The sequence below is a fragment of the Nelumbo lutea genome, chromosome 4, assembly GCF_056320005.1.
Source record: "Nelumbo lutea isolate HS-2025 chromosome 4, American lotus-T2T, whole genome shotgun sequence".
NCBI lineage: Eukaryota > Viridiplantae > Streptophyta > Magnoliopsida > Proteales > Nelumbonaceae > Nelumbo > Nelumbo lutea.
The window spans coordinates 35,781,869-35,805,745 of record NC_142687.1 but is presented as its reverse complement, the minus strand read 5'-3'; the positions used below and the strand labels follow the sequence as shown (position 1 = coordinate 35,805,745).

General features: G+C 39.3%; 1 protein-coding gene across 1 annotated transcript in view; it reads right to left on the bottom strand.

The window, feature by feature from the left end:
- The window catches only part of LOC148855185 (mediator of RNA polymerase II transcription subunit), a 119,688-nt gene that overhangs the window by 22,749 nt on the left and 73,062 nt on the right, over positions 1 to 23,877 (bottom strand). Inside the window, exon 16 of the mRNA XM_088981882.1 lies at positions 6,109 to 6,257. Coding sequence (XP_088838008.1) covers positions 6,109 to 6,257 — 149 coding nt within the window. The remainder of the gene's footprint in view (positions 1 to 6,108; positions 6,258 to 23,877) is intronic.

Sequence of the window (23,877 nt, the reverse complement as noted above, 5' to 3'; positions counted from 1 at the left end):
GGTGTTATTATCTCACTTCTACCAAATTCCAATCCATCCTACACTGTCTTGTATGTTAGAGAAGTTCAAACAACACAAAGTTGCTTCAGGTGTGTTCACATCACACGTCCAGAAAAGGAATAAATTATATTAACTCAAAATAGCGTGAAAGGACAATTATGTCCTTCACATACAAGAGAAAGACAAATAAAAGAAATAAAAGAAAAAAAAATGAATTACAGCAAGATAAGGTACAAACAATGTAACAATATCAACATGGTCCCACAAGGGGGATCACCCCATATCTCTACACCCCCGGTCCCCCCCCCCCCCCCCGCTCAAATTAATGCCATGAAATAAGCATCACTGAGAAATTGATGGTGAGAACATGTCAGATCTTTCGTAAAGAGATCTACCAATTGAAGACCAAAAGACATGTTAGCAAGGGTGACATGGTCCATAAGGTTTTGATACCTGATAAAGTGGCAAACAACCCCAATCAATATGTTTTGTTATTTCATAGAATACTAAATTTGAAGCAATTTTGATTGTACTAATATTGTCCGCATAGAGAGGAATAGGACAGGAATAAGAAAGACCAATGCCATACAAGAGAGCACAAAGCCACACCAATTCACTACAGGCAGAGGACATTGCACGGTATTCTGCTTCCATGGAGGAGTTAGAGATAATTTGTTGTTTCTTACACTTACACGATATCAAACAGTCTCCAAGTAAGACACAACCCAGTGTAGGAGTGTCTAGTTTCAGGACACCTAGCCCAATCAACATTATCATAGGCTTTAACAGTAAATAAGAAGGAGAAAGAAAAGAAGAGGCCATGAGACAGAGTCCCTCGAACGTATCAAATAATCCAATGAATTGTTAACAAATGGGGCTTCCCCGAGGAAGAGACAAATTGACTGACCAACTGAACTGCATACGATATGTCAGGTTGAGTCATTTTGAGATATATAAGAATAGCAAACAGATGCTTGTAAGAGGTAGCGTTAGCAACGGGTTCACCATTTTCCTTAGAGAGCTTATGGTTAAGTTCAAGAGGTGTATCAACTTTTTTTTTGTAAAAAAAAAAAGAACTAGTTTTTCAACCATTAGGGGGGCCGAATTTATTGACAAAGTACCCATGATCAGAATGAGACACTTCTAGATCCAAGAAGTAATACAGAGGACCAAGATCTGTCATCTTGAATGAATGACTGAGAGTTTGTTTCAAGGAAGAAATACCCTCAACATCATCTCTTGTAATCAGGATATCATCCACACAGGCTAATAAGAATAGTCGGCAGAACTTTAAGTAAACCTTGCATCAAAAATGGAAGACCTAAATTTCTCAAACCAAGCCCTAGGCACTTCTTTGAGGCCATACGAATACTTCTTTAATCGACATACCTACTCAGATGCAACATTGTACCCAAGAGGTGGCATCATATAAACTATCTCCTACAAATCCCCATGCAAGAAGGCATTTTTCACATACATTTGATGAATAACCCACTTCTTAATAGCAGAGAAAGAATCATACACAATGTAGTCATTTTTTCTACAGGAGCAAAAGTCCCTGCTTAGTCGATGTCATATTCTTGCTTATAACTCTGTGCAACTAGATGAGCTTTAAATCAATCAAAACTCCCATCTGACTTCAGTTTTATTGAGTACACCCAACAGGTACCAATAACACAAGCATCTGGCGGAGAATGAACCAGATCCCATGTATCATTTTCCAGTAATGCCTAAACTTCAATATCCATGGCCTCCTTTCAATGCGGAGCAGTCATAGCTTGTTGGTACGTTTTGGGAATTTCTGTGAAAGACAACATAATAGAAAAGAAACTATGGCCAGATGGAAAGCCATAGCAGCTAGGTGGGTATGAAACACGAGCAAAACATCGTAAAGGTGGATCTAACGGAGGAGATGAATCAGTGGTAGAAGAAGGTGGGGTACTTGCTGTATGAGTAGAAGATAGAGATCCAACAGCTGGAAGTGAAGGAGCAAAGGTGCAAGAACTGGAACAATTGGATGCCTCTTCATGTAGACCTAGAAGGGTCATGTAGGAGGAACAGATGAAGAAGAAGACTCCACTAACTCTACAGAATTAAAGGAATTCAAGAACAAACCAAAAGAAGCAGAAGATTTTGCTACGTTAGAAAAGAACAAAATATCTTCCAGAAAGACTACATTCTAGGAGATATGCACATGATGAAGTTGGGGATCATAACAAAACCTTCTAGTCAGGGTTATACCCCACAAAGGCACATATAGTCACCTGAGGTATAAGCTTTGTGCGCTCATGAGGAGGAAGGTGAACAAAACAAATACATCCAAACACATGAAGCATATAAAAATTAAAAGAATGATGAAACAAGTATTCATACGGTGAAGAATTGTGCAACACAGAAGAAGGAAGCAAGTTAATAAGAAACACAATAGTGCTGGTCACCTCCACCAAGAAGGAACTAGGTGTGTGGGAGTCAAAAGAAGGGTTTTGACCACACTTAGACTATACCCTATCTTGCACTCTACCACCCCATTTTGTTGCGGGGTACCAGGATAAGATCTCCTAGATTTTACTCCCTACTCTTTCAAGGAGGTGTAAAAAGTACCCAAATCTTCATCATAATACTCCCCCCTGAATCTGATTGTAGAACTCCCACTGAGGCATTAAACTGGGTTCTCACCATAACAAGGAATAATTTAAATGTAGGAAATACTTCTGATTTCTTTGTCAAAAAAATATATCCATATGTATCCGGTGCATTAATCAATGAATGAAACAAAGTATTTATATTCAAGTCTAAAAACCAAAGGATGCAACCAAACATCACTATAAATGACATTAAAAGGAGCATTGCTATGCTTTGAAGTACAAGGAAAAGGTAGAACATGACTTTTTCTCAAACAACAAGAGATGCAAGATTTATCAATATTATTAAAATAAGTGTTCTTGGAAGTCAAGCATCCAGATTGAAACAAAAAAAAAAAAAAAAAACAAGTTTATTAGAAAAAGGATGGCCTAAGTGTCTATGCCAATGATGCCAAAAGTTTTTCTGCAGATAACTTTAGAGTTCAGAGTAGTAGACAATAAGCAAGAAGACAGCTGGTGAATGTCCAAAATTCAAGGCAAACAACTGCCCCATCCTACACCCTTCCCCTTCACTGCTCCACTGAGTTGGTCATGTATTAAACAACCATCACAGGAAAAGGAAACAACATTATTATCTTCAACTTAGTGGTGATCTTAGGTAATAGGTACAAAAAGTGTTCTAGGAAGGCGAAATTGAGTAGTAGATGTAGACAAGTACAAATCATTATATCCTATTATATCAAGTTTCTCACCATTAGCTGTAACAATGTGTTTATTCATAGATGGGGGGTTTAAGAGACCGACCAGAAATTGAGTATGCCCCTATCATGTGATTGGAGGCACCAAAGTCTATAATCCAAATATGACTAAATGAGGAACACTGAGAAGAAGACTTGCTAAACAAACCAATGTATCATCCTTCCATCTAGAGGAAGGGGAAATCACAAAAGTATCATCCTATTCATCCATTGTAGCCTGATAGGCTTTTAGATAACTTTTCATGGAACCCTAGTTTTGACCCTTAGGTGGCCTCGTAGGACATTCAATAATTATATGTCCATGTTGTCTTCTTGTAGTGAGAAGCAACATGTCCATATTCTTTGTAATCATAGCATTGCATTTTTGATAGGTCTTTCTTCTATTTTGGCTTGTTGCAAGAAAAATTGTCTCCATCCCTGAATCTGGCCTCCCACCAATAGTTGATTGAGTAATCAGATGAGTTTCTTCTCTTAGCAACTCTCCTTTGATAGTGTCAAGAGATGGGGTGCTGCTCCTATCGAGGATATTTGCCCTAATAACCTCATACTTGGGCATTAAAAATGCATTATCTTCCTACTGCCAAAGTATTACTTTAGAACCTTAACACAACAAGTAGAGGATGTCTCACCAATATGCACCAACTCATATTCTACCCAGAGATTTATGAAACCAGCATAGTACTCCTGAATTTCTTTTATCTCTGGCTATAAGAAAATATTTTAGTTCAATCTAGTACCGATAGGAAAGATTGGACTGCTGATATACCACTCTCCATGTATGAGTACATCTCCTTGGCAATACGGAAAATCCGAAACATCAGTAATGATAGAACTGAGCATCCAAGAAACCACTTTTTCATGAGAAGAAAAAGGACAAAGAAAAGAAATTTCAAAAAATATAGGGGTTGAACCCCTATTTTTGTTATAGGAAAAGAAAAAAGAAAAGGTGGAACCATGGGAGAAGAAGAAGAAAATGAGTAGACGAAATTTTAAGTTCTTCTTACTTATCGGTTCAGGTTTTGAAGTCTTTCAGGGTTCAATACAGCAGTTATCAATGCCTGTGTTGAATAAACCGCAACAAATAAGAAAATAATAAAAAGAAATTAGTATATAAATACACAAAATGAATATTTTAGTTTAACAATATCTATTTTATAACACAACATCCAAAACTCTTGGCGATTAGGTAAGGCAAGCCTCCAAGGCACCTTGTCACCTAGGCATCACCTTGACAACTATTGCCTTTGTGTTTCCTCTTAAGGTAGGCCAACTCAAGGTTTTCGAATCGTCATTGAACCGGACGGTTGGACCATTCAGCTCGGGAACTATCCAGGCAACCAGTTCCGTTTTACCCCAAACCTAGTCTTTGGCCAAAAACCATTGAAAAAATCAACAACCCGTTGACTCGGGTGGTCGAACCATCGACTTGTTGACCCATTCAACGGTTTTTTACCGTTTTTTTATTTTTTATTTTTTTTAATTTGTTTGTCAAAACGGGCCATCCATTCAAACCGGACGGTCGGACCGTTGCTCGAAAAATGATGGCCAAAACGGTTCCGTTTCCGAGTCGTTTTTTAAAACGTTGGGCCAACTAGCAATGTCAACGAGTTGCCTGTAACCTCGGCTCAACCAATATTTCTTTTCTTTTCTTTTCTTTTCTTTTCTTTTCTTTCCTTTTCTTGCCACATTATCAGAGTTACTTCTTATGGTTTTTACTTCTTTTATCCTTCACATTTTTTTCCTTCTGTCCATTTTTTCTCAAATATTCATTTCTATTTCTTAACATTTTCATTTTTCTTTCTTTATATCTTGTCAAATTTCAAGTATCAACTAAACATAACTCAAATGCTTCAAAAACGAATATCAAGAACAATAATATCAGCTTTCAATGGATAATTCTTGGGAAGAAAAAAAAGTAATAACATCCATGAACTCCCAAATCCAATTTTTCATGGATTTCATCTCATACCACTAATAGATTCTTTGTAGAGTAAGATTTTGACACATCTTATTGGCTTGTATTCAATCATAGGTAACCCAGTCAGGGTAAAGCACAATGAAATATCAATTTTACAAAGCCTAGAGACTTAAGAGGCTTGATCTCTAATATTGATATAAATGACTTTAAAACCTCGAATCTTACAATACAAGCTTTTGATCTCTAATCCATTTATCTCAAATGCAACATCCTCTCCAATCATTCAGATTTCATGGATGATAGAAATTATGATTTAAGGGATAGAACATAAATATCATTCATAACATTTTGAAAAATGGGAAAATAGTGAAAACTGAGATTTATAAACCGAAACTTAAAAATACATTAAAAAACAAGTTAGATAATTACAGCTCAAAGAAATTAGAGGAAAAATACAATGTAATTCATCTCCTTTTGTTGCTTGTCTCTAGAAGATCCTGTGGTCTTATTGAGGTGGTTGGTTGGGCAGGATCCTGTTTCTCCTGGGGCTTATTTACTTTGTACATGAATTGGCTTTTGGTTGGATTTTTCCAGAGGTTCCATGCAAATTGATTTAGGTTGGTAGGTTGTGGCTTATCTTTTTAAGGCCAGCTTTTCTTTTTTTGACATTTCCTTTGTGGAGTTGTTGGTCTACAAACACTTCTCATGCACTTTTATACTGTTATTCATATAAAAAGCCATTGCTTAGTGAAATGGTAAAATCTTAGGCTGACAATAAAAGTATATCCCCCAAACCCAATGAAAAAACAAGTAGGAAAAAAAGAAGAAACCAGATTTGAACAATGCATACCGGTCCTTCCAAGACAGATGATTGCCCAAAGCTTTTTGCAGCTCAACTCGTTTAAAAATCCCAGAATGATGCCAATGTTCAGGAAGCCCACGATTCATACAGAACATTTTAACTCTTTGTTGAAGCTCTTGCCTATCAAGTAGACTTATCTGCAAAGAAGATTAATGAAACAAAATGCAGCAATGAAGACTTGTAGGAAGAGAATCATAAACAGAATAATAAAATAGAAAGTGAAAAGTTGAGCAATAAGCTGGATGTAGAAAAAGATGCAGGAGAAAGCTCCAAATCTTTATTAAACAAATACCATTAGCTATGGGACAAAATTAATTTGCCTGTTTGCAACTATCCATAAAAGCAACAAAATTTCAGTTGGAAAATTTGCTATTATTTTCTCAAGCATGATTAAAACTCTAGAACAAGATTAAATACACAAAGCACATTGAGGTTGATTGCCATTTTATTCGAGATCAGATTCTTGCAAGCCAAAGTTATCAAAAAAAAAAAAGTTTCTTGCAGGCCAAATTTCCCTTCAACATATCTCTTCTGGACTTCAACTTACTGACATCTTCACCAAATCTATGACTCATCCTCAGCACAGATTTCTTGCTGACAAACTGATGCTTCTTATTTAGGAGTACCCTTTTATTTGGTAGAAGAGCTGATTTCATGCTTTTCTTATTTGGGAGTACCCTTTTATTGTGTATCCTATACACCATATTATTGTATGGCTCTTTTATTCTTTTTTAAACTAGACCTATTGTAACTCATTAGTACTCTGTTCGGGCATGTAAGACAGTAGACACACCCCTCATTTCTGTTCTCTTTCTAATGTACGAGCCCTAGTTATCAAGTATGGATTATTTGGCATTCAAACCTTCACATTGGCTAGGATTCCCAGTGTGCTTCCTTCTCTCTCTCAGTCTTCCACATCCCAAACAGTTATCCTAGATAGTAGTTCTACTTCTCCTATTTGTGGTGTCGGTAACGTTGACCTTGCATCTTTATCTTTATTCCTATTTTATATGTACTTAAATTCCCATTAAATCTCGTGCCCGTTAGTAGATTGACAAAGTCTCTTAATTATTCTATTACCTTTTACCCCTCTTCTTGTGTTTTTTAGGATCACAAGATGGGGATGAAGAATGGTGGAGGGCATGAAGCCAGTGAGTGTATCACCTTGACAGTGGTGGTCCAAGAGTAGCACTTCAGTCCTCTCTCACTCCTCTCCAATGGCATTGCAAGCTTGGTCACCCATCCCTTAAAGCATTAAAGTTACTTGTTCCGTCATTCAGTCATCTTTCTTCTTTGGAATGTGAGTCGTGTTAGTATGACAAACATCATTGAGTTCCCTTGAGTCCTAAAGTCGATAGTCAGGTTTTGAGTCCTCTTTCTTTGGTTCGTTTAGATGTTTGGGGTCCAAATAAAATTGTGTTGTGCAATGGTTAGAAGTATTTTGTAATTTTTTTGATGATTATTCAAGGATGATATTGCTTTATCTTAAGAAAGAAAAAAAGTGAATTATTATCCATTTTTCTAAAGTTCCATGATGAAATTTACACACAATTTGGTGTTCACCTAAAAGTTCTTCATTTTGATAATGGCAAAGAGTATTTCTCTGCATTGTTTCAGCAAAATTTGGAACAATACAATACCATTTATCAAATTTACTATACATACATACCACAACAAATTGGAGTGGCTGAATGGAAGAACTGCCATTTACTTGAAACTGTTCAATCCATTATGCACAATAAGAATGTAAGTTTTTCCTTTTCCTCTTACTCCCAAAATTTTCTCATTAGTCGCATCCACTCAGTTGGATGCACATGCTACAAAATGTATCTTTCTTGGCTATTCTAGGACCCATAAAGGGTATCAATATGTATACATTATAATGGAATGGTCTAACTGACCTGGCCTCTATTTCTTTTCTCCTTTTTCTGATTTTTTATTTTTCGAATTCTACATAATTCCACAAGATAGAATTCTTTGTTTACCAAGTGAAACTTTTAAACAATTCCAAAGAGAGATTAATGGAAACTTAATCACTCATTTAAGGTGGGTATTAACTGAGTCATTTTTTTAAAATTCATACGTGTGGTTGTGCTTTTTAGGGTTTTGTGTGATAGGTGGGTGTTATTTTTCAAAAAGTCCTTAGGTGTATTAAAGGGTCTTAATAATTAGTTTTTGTAGTATAAGAAGTCTAAGCATAAGTCTAGGCACAAATGGGTGCAAAGGGAGACAAGAACACTAAGTTTTATCATGCAATGGCTAATGGAAGGATGAAGAATTTTATTTCCAAAGTAGAAATGGGAGAAGTGGTTCTTACCCAGTAGGCTGAGATTGTTAGGGCCTTTGTGGAGCATTTTAAATCAATTTATAGAAGACCTTTGGATCAGATATTTTGGTTGGAAGGTCTAGATTGGCTTAAACTTTTGAAGGAGAATAAGGTGTGGCTAGAAGGAGGTTTGAGAAGGAGGAGGAAATAAGGGAAGCAATATTTGCAATGGATAGACCCAAAGCACCAAGGCCAGATAGATTTACTATGGCTTTTCATCAAGATTGCTGGGAGATACTGAAATAGGACATCCTTAAAGTGTTTGATGAATTTTTTGATAGGGGGTAATAAATCCGGGGTTGAACTCAAGTTTTATTACATTAGTCCCAAAGAAAGTTGGAGCAAGTCATCCAAGAGATTTTAGACCTATCGGTTTAGTGAATAGTTTGTATAAAATTGTTGCTAATGTCTTGTCTCAAAGAATCAGAGAGGTGCACCCAAGCATAATCTCACAGAATCAAGGGGCTTTTGCGAGTAAGAGGCAGATTGTTGATCAAATTTTAATTGCAAACGAATGTGTGGAGGATGTAAAGAGAAGAAGGAAGAAAGGGATTGTGTGTAAGTTGGACTTGGAGAAAGCTTATGAGATGGTAGACCGGTCTTTCTTAGTGCAAGTGATAGACTGCTTTGGCTTTGGGAAGAAATAGTGTAAGTGAACCTTCGGTTGTATTAAGAATTGCTAGTACTCAATTTTGGTGAACGGAACAGTAGTGGATCACTTCCTGGCTATTAGGGGAATTAGACAAAGGGACCCTCTTTCTCCCTTTCTCTTTACCTTGATTGCAGATGTGTTGGGGAGGCTAATAGAGAGAGCAGGTTTGAGGAACCTAGTGAGGGGGGTTGAGGGTTGGAAGAGATATAATACCTATCACTCACCTATAAATTGTTGATGATAGTGCAAACTTTTGAGAAAATGTCAAACATGAAGGTGAATTTTGATAAGAGTTGTGTAGTGGGGATCAACATGGAGGAGAGAACCATGATGGAGATGGCTGAAATTCTGGGCTGTGAGGTATCACAGTGGCCCTTGAAGTATTTGGGGATGCCTTTAGGGGATAATCCGGGGAATAACAACTTTTGGAGTGTTGAGCAAGAGCAAGAGCAAGAAAAGAGACGAGAGGAGAGAAGAGAGGGAGAGAGGAGAGGAGAGCCGAGAGGACTAAAAGCCCCTACAGAACTTAGGGGGCGAAAAAATGATATATTATTATTTATACTAGTACAGTCGAACAATATAAACAGAGGAGAAATTACAACAGTACCCTTATGGTACTAAACCTGAATACATAAACAACTGACAACACTCCCCTTGGAGCATAGATATCAATCATGCCCAACTTGTCACAAAGATCATGATGTCTGGAAAGGTTTAAACCCTTTGTAAAGATGTCTGCAAGCTGGTTCTCAGAAGTGACATAGGGGGTACACACTTCGCCTGTGATAACTTTCTCTCTGATAAAATGCTTGTCAACTTCGATGTGTTTTGTTCTATCATGTAGCACCGGATTGGCAGCAATGCTTATAGCTGCTTTGTTATCACAAAATAGAGTTATAGGTTTGGTCACTGGGAAACCCAACTCCCCCAACAAATTTTTTATCCACATGCCTTCAGCAACCCCGTGGGCCATAGCACGATATTCAGCTTCAGCATTGGATCTAGCTACCACATTTTGCTTTTTACTCCTCCATGTAACAAGGTTCCCTCCTATAAAGGTGCAGTAGCCACTGGTAGACTTTCTGTCACTTTGGGATCCAGCCCAATCTGCATCTGTATAAACTTCAACTTTCAAATGTTCGTGCTTTTGAAACAACAAACCAGTACCCGGATACTTCTTCAAATATCAGATGATTCTATCTGCTGCTTCAAGATGAGAAGACCTAGGAGCATGCATGAATTGACTGAGGACACCAACAGCATATGCAATGTCTGGGCGAGTCATAGAAAGGTATAACAATCTCCCTACAAGCCTCTGAAATTGTTTCACATCCTTGAGTGATTCACCACAGTTGTCACCTAATTTATGGTTGGGGTCAATGGGAGAGTCAACTGGCTTCACCCCCATCTTTCCAGTGTCCTGAAGTAAATCTAGGACATATTTCCTTTGAGAAATGAAGATACCCTTCTTTGATCAGGCAACTTCAATTCCAAGGAAGTATCTGGCAGGTCCTAGATCCTTCACTTCAAACTGAGTCGCAAGAAAAAGTCTCAATTCCTGAATTTCATCCTCCCAATCACCAGTAACAATTATGTCATCCAAATATACAAATAGAGCAACAATTTTACCTTCTCCTTTTTTCACGAACAGTGTGTGATTTGATTGACATTGCCTGTATCATTTCAGCTAAACTGCCACATGGAATCTACTGAACCAAGCTCTTGGTGATTGTTTCAGCCCTTATAAGGACTTCTTCAAATTGCACACTTTCTGTTCATTGCCTTCGGCTAAAAACCCAGGAGGTTGAATCATGTACACTTCCTCTTCAAGGTCACCATTCAAGAATGCATTCTTGATGTCCAGCTGGTGTAAAACCCAATCCAAATTGGCCGCAAGAGAGAAAAGGACTCTAATGGAATTCATCTTGGCAACGGGGCCAAAAGTTTCTGCATAATCAACTCCATACACTTGAGTAAATCCCTTTGCCACTAAGCGAGCTTTATACCTTTCCACTGTTCCATCAGCCTTATGCTTGACTGTGAACACCCATTTACATCCAACTGGAACCTTTCCCTTAGGGAGATCAACAAGTTCCGATGTGCCATTTTTGTGAAGGGCATTAACTTCTTCCCTCATGGCATTTGTCCATTCAGGAACTGAAAGAGCTCCTGCCACATTCTTAGGGATAGGGACACTGTCAATAGAGGTAAGGAAGGCACGGAATGAAGATGAAATGTTCTCATAGGAGACAAAGTTGGAAATGGGATGTTTAGTGGTGCACAATCTAACACCCTTCCTGTGAGCAATAGGACGGTCAAGATCATTAGCAGTAGAGGAATCATTTTCAATAGATTCAAGGACATCATTAGGAGCCAAAATACCTGAGTGAGTATGATCCTCCCTCGAGGAGTCTGGTGGCACTGGAGGTATAGCTTCCGGATTCTCTACAGCTCTTGGATTTGGCTGGCCTTTACGACGACGAGAAAAAACACGAAAAGGTGGAGGGTCAGGGAGAGAAGGAAGCTGAACCAGTTTCTCCTCATGTCTACACTCCCCCTAAGGAGAAACAGGATAGAAAGGCTCATCTTCAAAGAAAGAAACATCCATTGAGACATAGAATTTACGAGAAACAGGACCAAAAACACGGTATCCCTTTTGAGTGAAGGAGTAACCAAGAAACATGCAAGGTATAGCACGAGAGTCCAATTTCCCACGGGTGGGAGATAGATTTTGGACAAAACACCGGCAACCAAAGACACAAGGAGGAATAGAAAGAAGGGGAGCCTTAGGAAAGAGAAGTTGATGTGGGGCTTTGTACTCTAACCGACGAGAGGGCATACGGTTTATAAGGTAAGTGGAACAAAGAACAGCTTCAAGCCACCTCGACCCACTTCAAGGAGATGTTGGTTCTTCCGTTCGGCCACACCATTTTGTTGTGGTGTGCGGGCACAAGAGCTACGGTGAAGGGAACCATGCGAAGCAAAAAATTCCATGAGGTCACTATGAAAAAATTCTTTTGCATTATCTGATTGGAAATTTTGGATTTCAGTTTGAAATTGAGTGAAGACCATCCGCTAGAAATCTTGAATGATTTTTGGTACTTCTTCCCTGGTTCGCATCGGGTATACCCACGTAAATCTAGAATAATCATCAATGAGGGTAATGAAATACTTGTAGCCACTCTCAGATGGTAAAGTAACAGGGCCCCACACATCAGAATGAATAATGTGAAATGGAGATTCAGATTTACTATTTCTTTGAAGAAAATGAGTTCTACAATGCTTACTCAACTGACAAGTTTGAAAAGAAAAATCAGAGACAGACATTGACTTAAACAATTCTGGAAATACAACTTTCAAAGACTCAAAAGACAAATGACCAAGATGACAATGCCATAAATAGACTTTTTTCTTACAGGACTGACTCATAGACTCTGTAACATGAGGACCAGCCTTATTCTCCAGCATGTAAAGTCCATCAGCCATACGACCCCTACCAATCGTCCTCCTCGAGGCCAGATCCTGAATCACACAATGAGAAGGGAAAAAAGTCACTGAGCAATTCAAGGAATTAGTAACACTACTAATAGAGAACAAATTAATGGGAAAATTTGGAACATGAAGAACATCAAAAAGGGTAAGGCCAAGAGGAAGAGAGAGTTCCTTGACCAGCTATGGAAGAGTATGATCCATCGGCTAGTCTCACCTTGTCTCTTCCAGTGGCAGTGGCAGGGTTACCTGACGTAGATGCAAATGAGGTTGAGGGAGGAGTATCCATCTGACGAATTTCTCTACCATAGAGCTCTAAATGGTCACGGAAGGAATTCATAATGTCCTCCCTCGGGTCAGGTCCAATGAGATGTGTCTGAGTCACAGTAGAAATGGGGGGTTGATGCTCCCGAGTAGCCATGTTGGCCATGTGATGTTTCTTTGTATTTTGCTGTCCCTACTTCTTATTCACCTCTGAACCTTGCTTCTTAGTCAGATCTTGAGCCCATTTTGGTTTCCCATGAAGATCCCAACAGTTATCTTTGGTGTGTCGGGGTTTCTGGCAATGAGTGCACCACAATTTTTCCTTATCTTCTGTTTTTTTCTAGAGATCTCCTTTCCAAGAAGAAGATCCCACACCAGTAGATACACCCCCTTTTGCAACTAACACAACAGCATCCCCACCAGGGTTGTTCATCAAATTTCTCCTGCTTTCTTCAGATTGTACAAGAGCATAGACTTCCTGAACAGAAGGGAGATCCTTAGAGCTGAGAATCTGAACTCTGATAGATTCATACATAGGATTCAGACCATGTAAGAATGCAAACACCCTTTGCTGGGAGACAAGCTGTTTGTACTTCTTAGCATCCTCATCACACTTCCAATCCACACTCTGGTATTGATCCAACTCCTTCCAGGCAGACGTTAAGTCAAAGTAATAGACCAATAAACACCTCTCCCCCTGTCTACAAGTAGAAGATGCTGCCTGCAGTTGATAAATTTTGGCATAGTGTCGCAATTCTGAATATGTAGACTTTGCTTGTTCCCAGATTTCATTCGCAGTTTCAGCCCACATGAAATTCTTCCTGATTTGATGTTGCATGGAAACCAAAAGCCAAGACATAACAATACTGTTCTCCTAATTCCATCTATCATATTCAGCACTCCCTGAGGATGGTTCTTTTATCCTCCCATTAATATAACCTATCTTCCCACTTGCAGTGATGTATAACTTGATCCCTCTTGACCACTCTAGGTAATTTAAACCATCAAGAGGGACAGCAGCCATAGGAAAGGATAGGTCACCCCCACCCATTCCATTCAGCATTGAGGAAACTCCAGATGTGGCTGAATCTTCACTACTCATGATTTATGGTTTAAGAAAAAAAATCAACCAAAGGGGTACTTCCGTACAAGGCTATTATAGAAACAAGTCCTTCTGACCTACGGTTTCACTGGGAGCAAAGACTGAACACTACTGTTGCAGTACTGGAACAGGTCTGTATAATCAGTTGCAGTACATAACCAGGTCTGTATGACCTACAATTGTACAGGTCATATGACCCCCCAACAGAATGGAAAATACAAGGTGAAGTTCACCACACCCCTAATCGGCAGGCCTAGTAGCTGAACAATCAATGACTGAGATCAATACAATATCTGCTTTAGGGCATCAACAGTCCATCGAAGGGGTAAAGAAATACAAAAAAAAATTGTCGAATACAGCTGCTTTGTTAAAGAAATACAATCCATCAATCGGCTAAATAGTCAATCTGTAGGGCAGCCGAACAGTAAATGAACAGTACCTCTTTTAACTTCAGATGATAGCCTCTCTGTAAACTAGAACTCCCTCTACGAACCTCAGATGATAGCCTCTCTACAATCGAACAAACAATGAATACAACTTCTGGGCTGGAAGATGAAAAATCTCTATAACTTCTGGGTCGAACTGAATACAACTGATTAGCAGTTCGATGGATACAGCTCTGGGAGATGAAGAGACTATCTGCTTGACATTGAACAACAGGTTTGCTTGACACCACCCTTCAGGCGTGGACAACTTGCTCTGATACCATGTTGAGCAAAAGCAAGAGCAAGAGAAGAGACGAGAGGAGAGAAGAGAGGGAGAGAGGAGAGAAGAGCCGAGAGGACTGAAAGCCCCTACAGAACTTAGGGGGTGAAAGAATGATATATTATTATTTATACTAGTACAGTCGAACAATATAAACAGAGGAGAAATTACAACAGTACCCTTATGGTACTAAACCTGAATATATAAACAACTGACAACATGGAGCCCTATAGTTGACAAATTCACAAAAAGGTTGGCTTCTTGGAAGAAGAACTACTTATCTTTGGGTGGGCACAATCACTTTGATAAAGTCCACTTTGGCTAGCTTGCCAATGTACTATTTGTATTTAGGATCCTAAAGAGAGTAAGCAAAATTTTGGAAAAATTGATGAGAGACTTCTTGTGGGAACCAGGGGAGGACAGGAAAGGCCATAGGGTGAAATGGGAAATAGAATCTAGGAGTAGGGAGGAAGGAGGCTTGGGACTAGGTAACATTCAGAAAAAAAATGAAGCTTTGCTGGGAAAGTGATTATGGAGGTTAGTAGGGGACAAAGATAAGATGTGGGCTAAAGTAATACCGAGTATACATGGGTAAGCAAATGATGGTTGGGACCCTAGATTGGTGGCAAGGACTACTAGGGCCTCGTCATGGAGATCCATACATGCCATTCTCCCCTCCTTTTTGCAACACATCAGGTATGACTTTTGTTCTGGTAACCAAGTTTAGTTTTGGGAAAATCTTTAGGTGGGAGATGAACCATTAAAAGATAAATTACCCTCTTTATTTGTTCTCTCTCCTGGTACGAAGAGGAATCCGTGTCTTCTTTTTTGGCCCTTTTGAGTTCAACTTTGGTTTTGAATTTTTGATTGGGATTTGGGTCTTAGAAGAGGCCTTAGAGATTTAGAACTTGGGAATGCCTTGAGAGTTAATTCAGATCTTGAATGGGGTGGTACTGGACCCTTCAAAAAGGGATAGTAGAATTTAAACTTCATCCCTTTCTGATGTCTTTTCATATGCCTCTTTCTGTAAGTCTTTGGTGCAATCTGCTAACATTAGGTTCCAAAATTTCCTAGTAACAAAAGTATAGGGTAAACCGATCCCCCCAAGGATTGGATTTTTTGTTGGGAAGCCTTCTTGGAGAGATGCAATACCTGTGATATACTCCAAAGGAAAAGGCCTAATCGGTGCTTGTCTCCAAATTGGTGCATCATATGCAAGGATAATGGTGAAAGCACCTACAACTTAATAATTTCTTGCTCTTTTGGTTATGCTATTTGGGAATGGTTTATGGCATTTTTTTGGTTATAGGTAGATCCCTCCTCCAAGCATACAAGGCTTGTTTGTTGCTTCTTTCTTTAGGTGACCGAAGAAAAGAGGTAAAATCATGTGGAGATGTGAGAGAGCTGCCATTAGGGGTGGTCACGAACCGAACTTCTTACGAGCTATTCGAGCTCGGCTTGCAAAAAGCTCGGCTCAACTTGGATTAAATAGAGCCTCAAGCCGAGCTCGAGCCTAGTGAAGCTCAGCCCATGAGGCTCACAAGCCTAGTGTAATAATAAATAACTTGTATTTTATATATACCTATATATACATACATACATATACAAATACATATTAATATATATAATATCATAATAAATAATTATTATATCAAATAATATATTTTGTAAATAGTATTTTTATTTTTTTATGTATAATAGTAAATAATTTTTATAATTCTTAATATTTTCTATGTAAAATTAAAAAATTATTTTTATGGGCATAATTTTTGTTTTTAAGAAAAAGCTTGGCTTGCAATCGAGCTTGAACTTGCGAGCGTTTGAAATGAACCGAGCTCGAGCTCAAGTTCGAGCTCGAGCCTAACACTATTTCTGCGAGTTGAGCTCAAATAGCCAAGTATTCGACTCGGCTCGACTCAAATCCACCCCTAGCTGCCATTTGTTGGACCCTATGGGAGGAAAGGAATTTCACGACCTTCTCTGAAAAACAAAGAAAGAAATAAGAGTTGATTGAGGTTATAACAGTTAGGGGGGTCCAATGGCTAAAATCTTTGGATCTATTTCTTGATATCTCCACGGGTATGTTGCTTAACAATTGGGAGGATGTGGCATCCTCTACACCAGCTCATTCATCAGTGTGTCCATTGTGGTCACCACCAGCCCCTAGGTTTATGAAGTTAAACTTTGATGGGAGTAATGAAGGCAATCCAGGGCCTTCAGGTGTAGGAGGTGTATTCAGAGATGTGAATGGAAAAGGTGGTTGCAATGTGTTGAAGATTAATTAGTTTTATGATGTTTTTCTGAGTAGATGTTTTATGTTAGTTGTTAGATAGGAGGTGGGGACCACAGTAGTTATGTGAGTCCAAATTTTATTATGTTTTTGAGTGTTATATATGCTGTTTTATGTTTTGCCACACTATAAGGGCATAGTTGTCTTTGTATTGTTCTATTATTTTAGTATAAATAATAAGTGAAGGGGCAGCCAAATTATTGCTCTCTTTCCTTTTCAACTTCTCTTCTTCTCTTCTTCTCCTTCTCTCTTCCTTCTCTCTTCAAGAAACTACTTTTTTTTTATATTTTTTAATTCAGCAGATTCCTACTTGGTATCAGAGCATCGGCTAGGGTTTCTTGAAGCATTCTCATGCAACCCTAGATCAGCCGACTGCATTAAGTAATAAAGGGCTGATCGATCTGCTATAGATTGCCCAGCTCTTGGAGTTTTTGGTGGGATCTACACATCAGGAAGGTGATTTACTATTCGGCATCAAAATCAAGAAGAACTGGAGTACGGGGAAGTGTCCCAAAAAAGTTGGACTCTTTGTATTTGATCTGATCTTGGGTGCTCAGGTATTGTTAGTTTTCTTTTGTTTTTCTAAAGAGGGCGCTTTGCTTTCTGGAATTTTCTAGGCCTCCCAGAGTGATCAATTCACTTCTCTCTGTTGGGAGGCATGGGGGGGAGAGAGATTTCCCTCTAGCCAGGGTTTTCTTCTTCCGAAAGGATTGGTTTCTGTGTATGATATTAAATTATTTTTTGAAGGTCTCCAATCTATTTTTTTCTTACTGTTGAAATGTTTGAAGTAAGATGGAGAGTTGGAATACCGAGATGAAATCTACCGGTACTGTGGGACTGGGTGTTGGAGGTAGTAGTGATATTTTTGGGTCTGGGATCATTACTATAGTAAAACTTGATGGTACAACTTATTTGGAGTGGGCGCAATCAGCTAAGATGGCTATTGGTGCCTATGGAAAATTAGGGTATCTCACTGGGGAGGAGAAGAAACCTGATACAGACTCTTCCCAATGGGTGTAGGAGAATTACATGGTAATGCCCTGCCTGTGTAATTCTATGTTACCTCATATTGCAAAAAAATTCCTATGGGCTAATACTGCTAAGGAGATTTGGGAAGGAGTGACTAAAACCTACTCTCAAAAGCAAAATGAAGCCAAAGCTTATCAGTTAACAAATCAGGTGATAAGTATGAAACAGGGAGAAAAACCTCTTGATGTGTATTTCTCCATGCTGAAAACCCTATGACAGGAAATAGATCACTTAGAAACTGTGGTATGAGTAGAGATCACTAATTGCAGATTTAGTCGAGTTTCTTATGAAGGAAAGAGGGGGAAGATGAAGATTTCAGCAGTAGAGAAGAAAGGAGAAGAGAGTAGGAAGTCGATAAGGATTGTGAATAATGCCCATAGTAGGGCAGCTACTAAAAGTTGAATAGTCACAACTTAAAAAACATAAACTAATGGGCCTAAAGCCCAATAACTTCCTAACTAAATAAAAACAAACCTGACCAACTCAACACTCCCCCTCAAGTTGGGAGTAAATGTCAAACATTCCCAACTTGCGTAGATCATGCTCCAGCTTGTTCTTTGCAACACCTTTTGTGAGAACATCAGTGAGCTGCAAATCAGAAGCAATGTATGGAAGACAAACTTCTCCAAAAGTTACCCTTTCTCTGATAAAATGTCTATCCACTTCGATGTGCATAGTTCAGTCATGCTGGACTGGGTTATGGGCAATGTTAATTGCTGCCTCCTAGTTATCACAATATAGCATCATAGGTTCTTCTGCCTGTACACCAATTTCTTCTAACAGGGAACGAATCCAGAGAAGTTCTGAAACTCCATGTGCCATGGCCCTGTATTCAGTTTCAACACTTGATCTTGCCACCACTGTTTGCTTCTTACTCTTCCATAAGACAAGGTTACCCCCAACTAGGGTGCACACTCCTGAAGTTGATCTCCTGTCATCAAGGTATCCTACCCAATCTACATTTGTATAAGCCTATAGTTTCAACTATCCATGATCAGTAAACAATATGCCTCTGCCCAGGTGTCCCTTCAGATAAGCAAGAATCCTGTCAAATGCCTCCCAATGTTGGACTCGTAGAGCATGCATGTATTGACTTACTACACTTACTGCATACGAGATGTCTGGTCTTGCCATACACAAGTATAGCAGTCGACCCACAAGTCTCTAATATCTCCCAATGTCCTTTACTGGTTCACCTTCTGATGCATTGATTTTATGGTTCTGATCAATAGGGGTGTTGATTGCCTTTGTTCCAAGCTTCCCTGTCTCACTTAGATCCTTAATTTCAAATTCTTTATGTAGGTTCTTTTTCAAACCATCAATCTCACTTAGATCACTCCCAGTGACAACAATATCATCCACATAAACAATTAGGACTGACACCAAAGATCCCCTTCGCTTCACAAACAAGGTGTGATCGGATTGAGTCTGAGTGTAGCCAAAAGCAATCAAGGCCTATCTGAATCTGTCAAACCATGCTGTGGGAGATTGCTTCAAGCCATAAAGTGACTTCTTAAGCCTGCATACCTTTCCCTTTTCAGTATCATTGTAAAAGCAGGAAGATCCATATACACTTATTCTTGCAGATCCCCATTTAGGAAAACATTCTTCACATCAAGTTGAAACAAGGGCCAAGAGTATGAGTCAGCAAGAGAAAGAAGTATCCGAACAGAGGTCATCTTTGCAATTGGTGCAAAGGTCTCTAAGTGATCAATGCCATAGCTCTGTGTGTACCCTTTTGCAACAAGTCTTGCCTTGTACCTTTCTATACTTCCATATGCCTTATATTTTACTATGTAAACCCATGTCTGATTCTTAATCAAAGCTGTAATCTCTTCCTGCATAGATGTCTTCCACTCAGGTTTGGAGAGAACCTCACTAACATCCTTGGGTATAGACACTGAATCAAGAGAGGAGAGAAAAGCATGGTAGGAAGGAAAAAGTGCACTGTAGGATAAGTAATGTGAAATACAATGAGCAGTACACTTTCTCAATTGATAAGCCCTAGAAACATTCTCCCTCTGTGAATAGGTTTCTGCAACCCCATCCCATATTTCCTTAGTTGTATTTGCCCATAAAAAATTTTTACTTATATGTGGCAACATGGAATTACATAACCAAGTCATCACCATATAATTCTCCTGTACCCATCGGAAGTTGCTAGTTTCGGGTTTCACCTCTTCACCAGTGATATACCCTAATTTCCCACGAGCACCAATGGCCATCTTTGCAGATTGTGACCATTCTAAGTAATTTGCACCATCCAACCTAACTATAGTAATGGTCCCAGCCCCGAAAGGGTCTCCAACACCTCCTCTCACTGGTCTCATTGCACTCCCGGGCTTATTTTCAACTCCGTGGCCCTCCATGGTTCTCAAAAAATGTAAAGAAAATAACTAAAATTTGTAGCAAGATCAAGCAAAACACCTTTTGGAACCAACAACACATTTCTGGTGTCCTAGACTTTCTTCCCACAAAAGATTCCTTTTTTGTGGGATGGGAGAAGAGAGAAGAGGTAGCGGCTCTCTCTAGAAGCCTCCAAATCAGGCAAGACTTGAATCGTCCCTTACAAAAAACTCCAAGGAACCCTAAAAAATTAGGGCGCAACTTCCTAGGTCAAAATTGAAGAGTCCAACAAAAAACAGGACTCCTCCCCTTTCTCCAGTTTTTCCTAATTTTGATGAGAAACCCTAGACCAGCTACAGGGCACACAGATCCACCGAAAAATCCAAAAACTGGGCTTACCTGAGAGCTTCAATCAGGCTCATAAATCACCATGCAGCCGGCCGATCTAGGGCTGCATGAGAGAACAACTTCAAGGAACCTTCGGCCTACTCTGGTACCAAGTAGAGATCACTAATTGCAGATTTAGTCGAGTTTCTTGTGAAGGAAAGAGGGGGAAGATGAAGATTTCAGCAGTAGAGAAGAAAGGAGAAGAAGAAGAGAGTAGGAAGTCAATCAGGATTGTGAATACCAGCCGCCACCCTCTCATTATATTTATACTTAACTTAAAAAGATGAGATATTACAAGGATGCCCTTAGTATGGCGGTTACTAAAAGTTGAACAATCACAACTTAAAAAGCATAAACTAATGGGCCTAAAGCCCAACAACTTCCTAACTAAATAAAAACAAACCGGACCAACTCAACAGTATGGGAAAGTGTAAATGAAGCAACAAATTATCACAGACTGGTAAAGAGGAATAGGATTTTTGAGTTCTTGGCAGGGCTGAACCCTGAATTTGGCATTGCTAGGCAGCATATTCTTTCTAGAGAGGGTGTGACACTTCTCAGGCCTATGCTTTTGTCTCTGGAGAGGAGAGTAGGAGGAATGTAATGCTGAGACAGCCTGGGATTGACCAGTCGACTATGGTTGGTACAACAAAACCTAAGCCAAATGAAGACAAGGGGAGTAGTGAGACTAGAAGGGAAGATAAGGACTTAGTGTGTGATTATTGCAAAAGCCTAAGCATACAAGGGACACTTGTTGGAAGCTTCATCCAAATCTTATGCCTGCTTGGATAAGAAACAAGAAGGAAAATGCAAATGTAACCACTACAAGAGACTCTCAAGCCCCTCTCTCCCAAACTAATTAGGAATCCATTGCAGTAGCAGAAGTCAGAATAAAATTGGAGAGGTTTGGACAGCTTATGAGTAAGAAAGATTCGCCCAACTCTAGCCTTCCAAATGGACAGCAAAATGCAAGAGCCAACTACACCACTTCCTTTGCACATACAGGTAGTTCATATGCAACTGCAAATCTTGCATCCACTTTAGGTAAGGAAGGACCTCCCTGGATTATAGACTCAGAAGCATCTGAGCATATGACTAATGCCCCTACCATTTCCAGTTCCTATCAGTTGTGCTCTGGTAGAGACAAAGTCTCTACAGCAGATGGTTCACATATGCCCATTGTTAGGAAGGGGACAGTTAGAGTGACCAATGATATAACTTTGTCTTCTGTTTTACAAGTCCCTAGACTTAATACCAGCCTATTGTTTGTTAGCTCTTTGACAAAAAAATTGAATTGTTCTGTGACCTTTCTTCCTGGTAATTGTGTTTTGCAGGATCTAGAGTCAAAGAAGATGATTGGGAGTGGTCGGGAGGAGAATGGAGTCTACCTTCTGGATGAGATTCCGAGACATCAGGGCCATCATGTTAACAACAGCAGTAGTAGTGGGTCAAAGTCAGTGAACAAAATTATGCTTTGGCACAATCGCTTGGGACATCTTTCTTTTAGTTCTTTGAAATGTCTTTTCCCAAAGTTGTTTGAGTTTGTTCAGTTATCTACTTTGGAGTGTGAGAGTTGTCAATTAGGAAAGCTTGTAGACAGTCATTTAAACCAAATAATAAAAGAAATACTTCTACTTATAATATTGTTCACATTGATGTATGGGGGCCATATCAAATCCCTTCCATGGGAGGATTCTATTACCTTCTCTTGTTTGTGGATGATTATACACGATATTCTTGGATATATTTGATGAGATCACGTGATGAGATTCTTAACTTAGTACGACAGTTCCACTAGATGGTTCTCACACAATTTGGAGTGAGAACTAAGGCTTTTAGATCAGATAATGCCAGAGAGTACTTTGAGAAGGATCTGACAATGTATCTCTTAGAACATGGTGTATTTCATCAGAGCAGTTGTGCATATACACCGCAATAGAATGGAGTTGCTAAGCGAAAAAACAGACACATTGTGGAGCTGGCAAGGAGTCTTATGGTGTGTGCTTCAATTCCTGTGCAGTTTTGGGAAGATGCAGTTCTTACAGCCGTGTAGTTGATTAACTGTGTTCCTTCACGGAATTTCGGGTTTAGGGTGCCATTTAGCCTTCTTTTTCCAGGTGGAGAGATATTTCATATACTTCTGAGGGTTTTTGGTTGTGTTTCTTTTATTCACATTCTTGGCTCTCATCGCAAGAAATTGGATCCTAAGGCCAAGAAATGTGTTTATCTTGGGTATGCTCAAAACCAAAAAGGGTATTGCTGTTATGACCTAGTGTCGAGGAGCAGATTTGTCACTATGGATGTTACCTTTTTTGAATCCACATTCTTCTTCTTGAGTGGTTCTCCTCAAGGGGAGAGTTTTGGAGAGGAGAACTTATAATCTGTTCCTCTTCCTATTTTTGTGGTGCCTCCATCAATTCAGCCAGCATCTACATTAGTTCAACCAGCACCTACACCTCTAGTTTCATTACCCGAGCCACTACGAGCAGCCTCACAGAAATATCAGTGTTGGCAGATGATGGTTGACTCCACACCACTCTCTGTCAGTCCTTCTAAAACTCCAGATTCGGCAGATACAGTTCCAGGTATTCCTCTTGAGCCTGAGCCTGTTATGTTTTATGCTGGTAATGTTTTTGTCCCTAACACCATTGTTACAACTGATCCCACTGACCTTGATCTTCCCATTGCACTTCGTAAGGAGAAGAGAAAGTGTACAGCCCACTGCATCTCACACCATCTTTCCTATAGTGCCTTATCACCCTCCTATTGTGATTGATGATCTCAAAAAATCATTGCAACAAGAATTTGAGATCAAAGATCTTGGTGAGCTCAAATACTTCTTAGGGATTGAAGTTGCAAAATCCAAGCATGGGATCTTCATTTCACAGAGAAAGTATGTACTTGACCTATTGTGAGAGATTGAGAAGCTGGGGACCAAACCAGCAGACACTCCTATTGATTCAAATCACAGAATTAATGGTGTGGATGGTGAGTTGGTAAAGGATGTGGGGAAATATCAAAGAATGGTGGGCTAACTACTGTATTTGTGGATGGTGAGTTGGTAAAGGATGCATGCACCTCGGGTTCAGCACTAGGAAGCTATTGAGAGAATAATTGCATATCTGAAAAAACACCCTAGAAGAGGCATTCTTTTCTCAAATCATGAG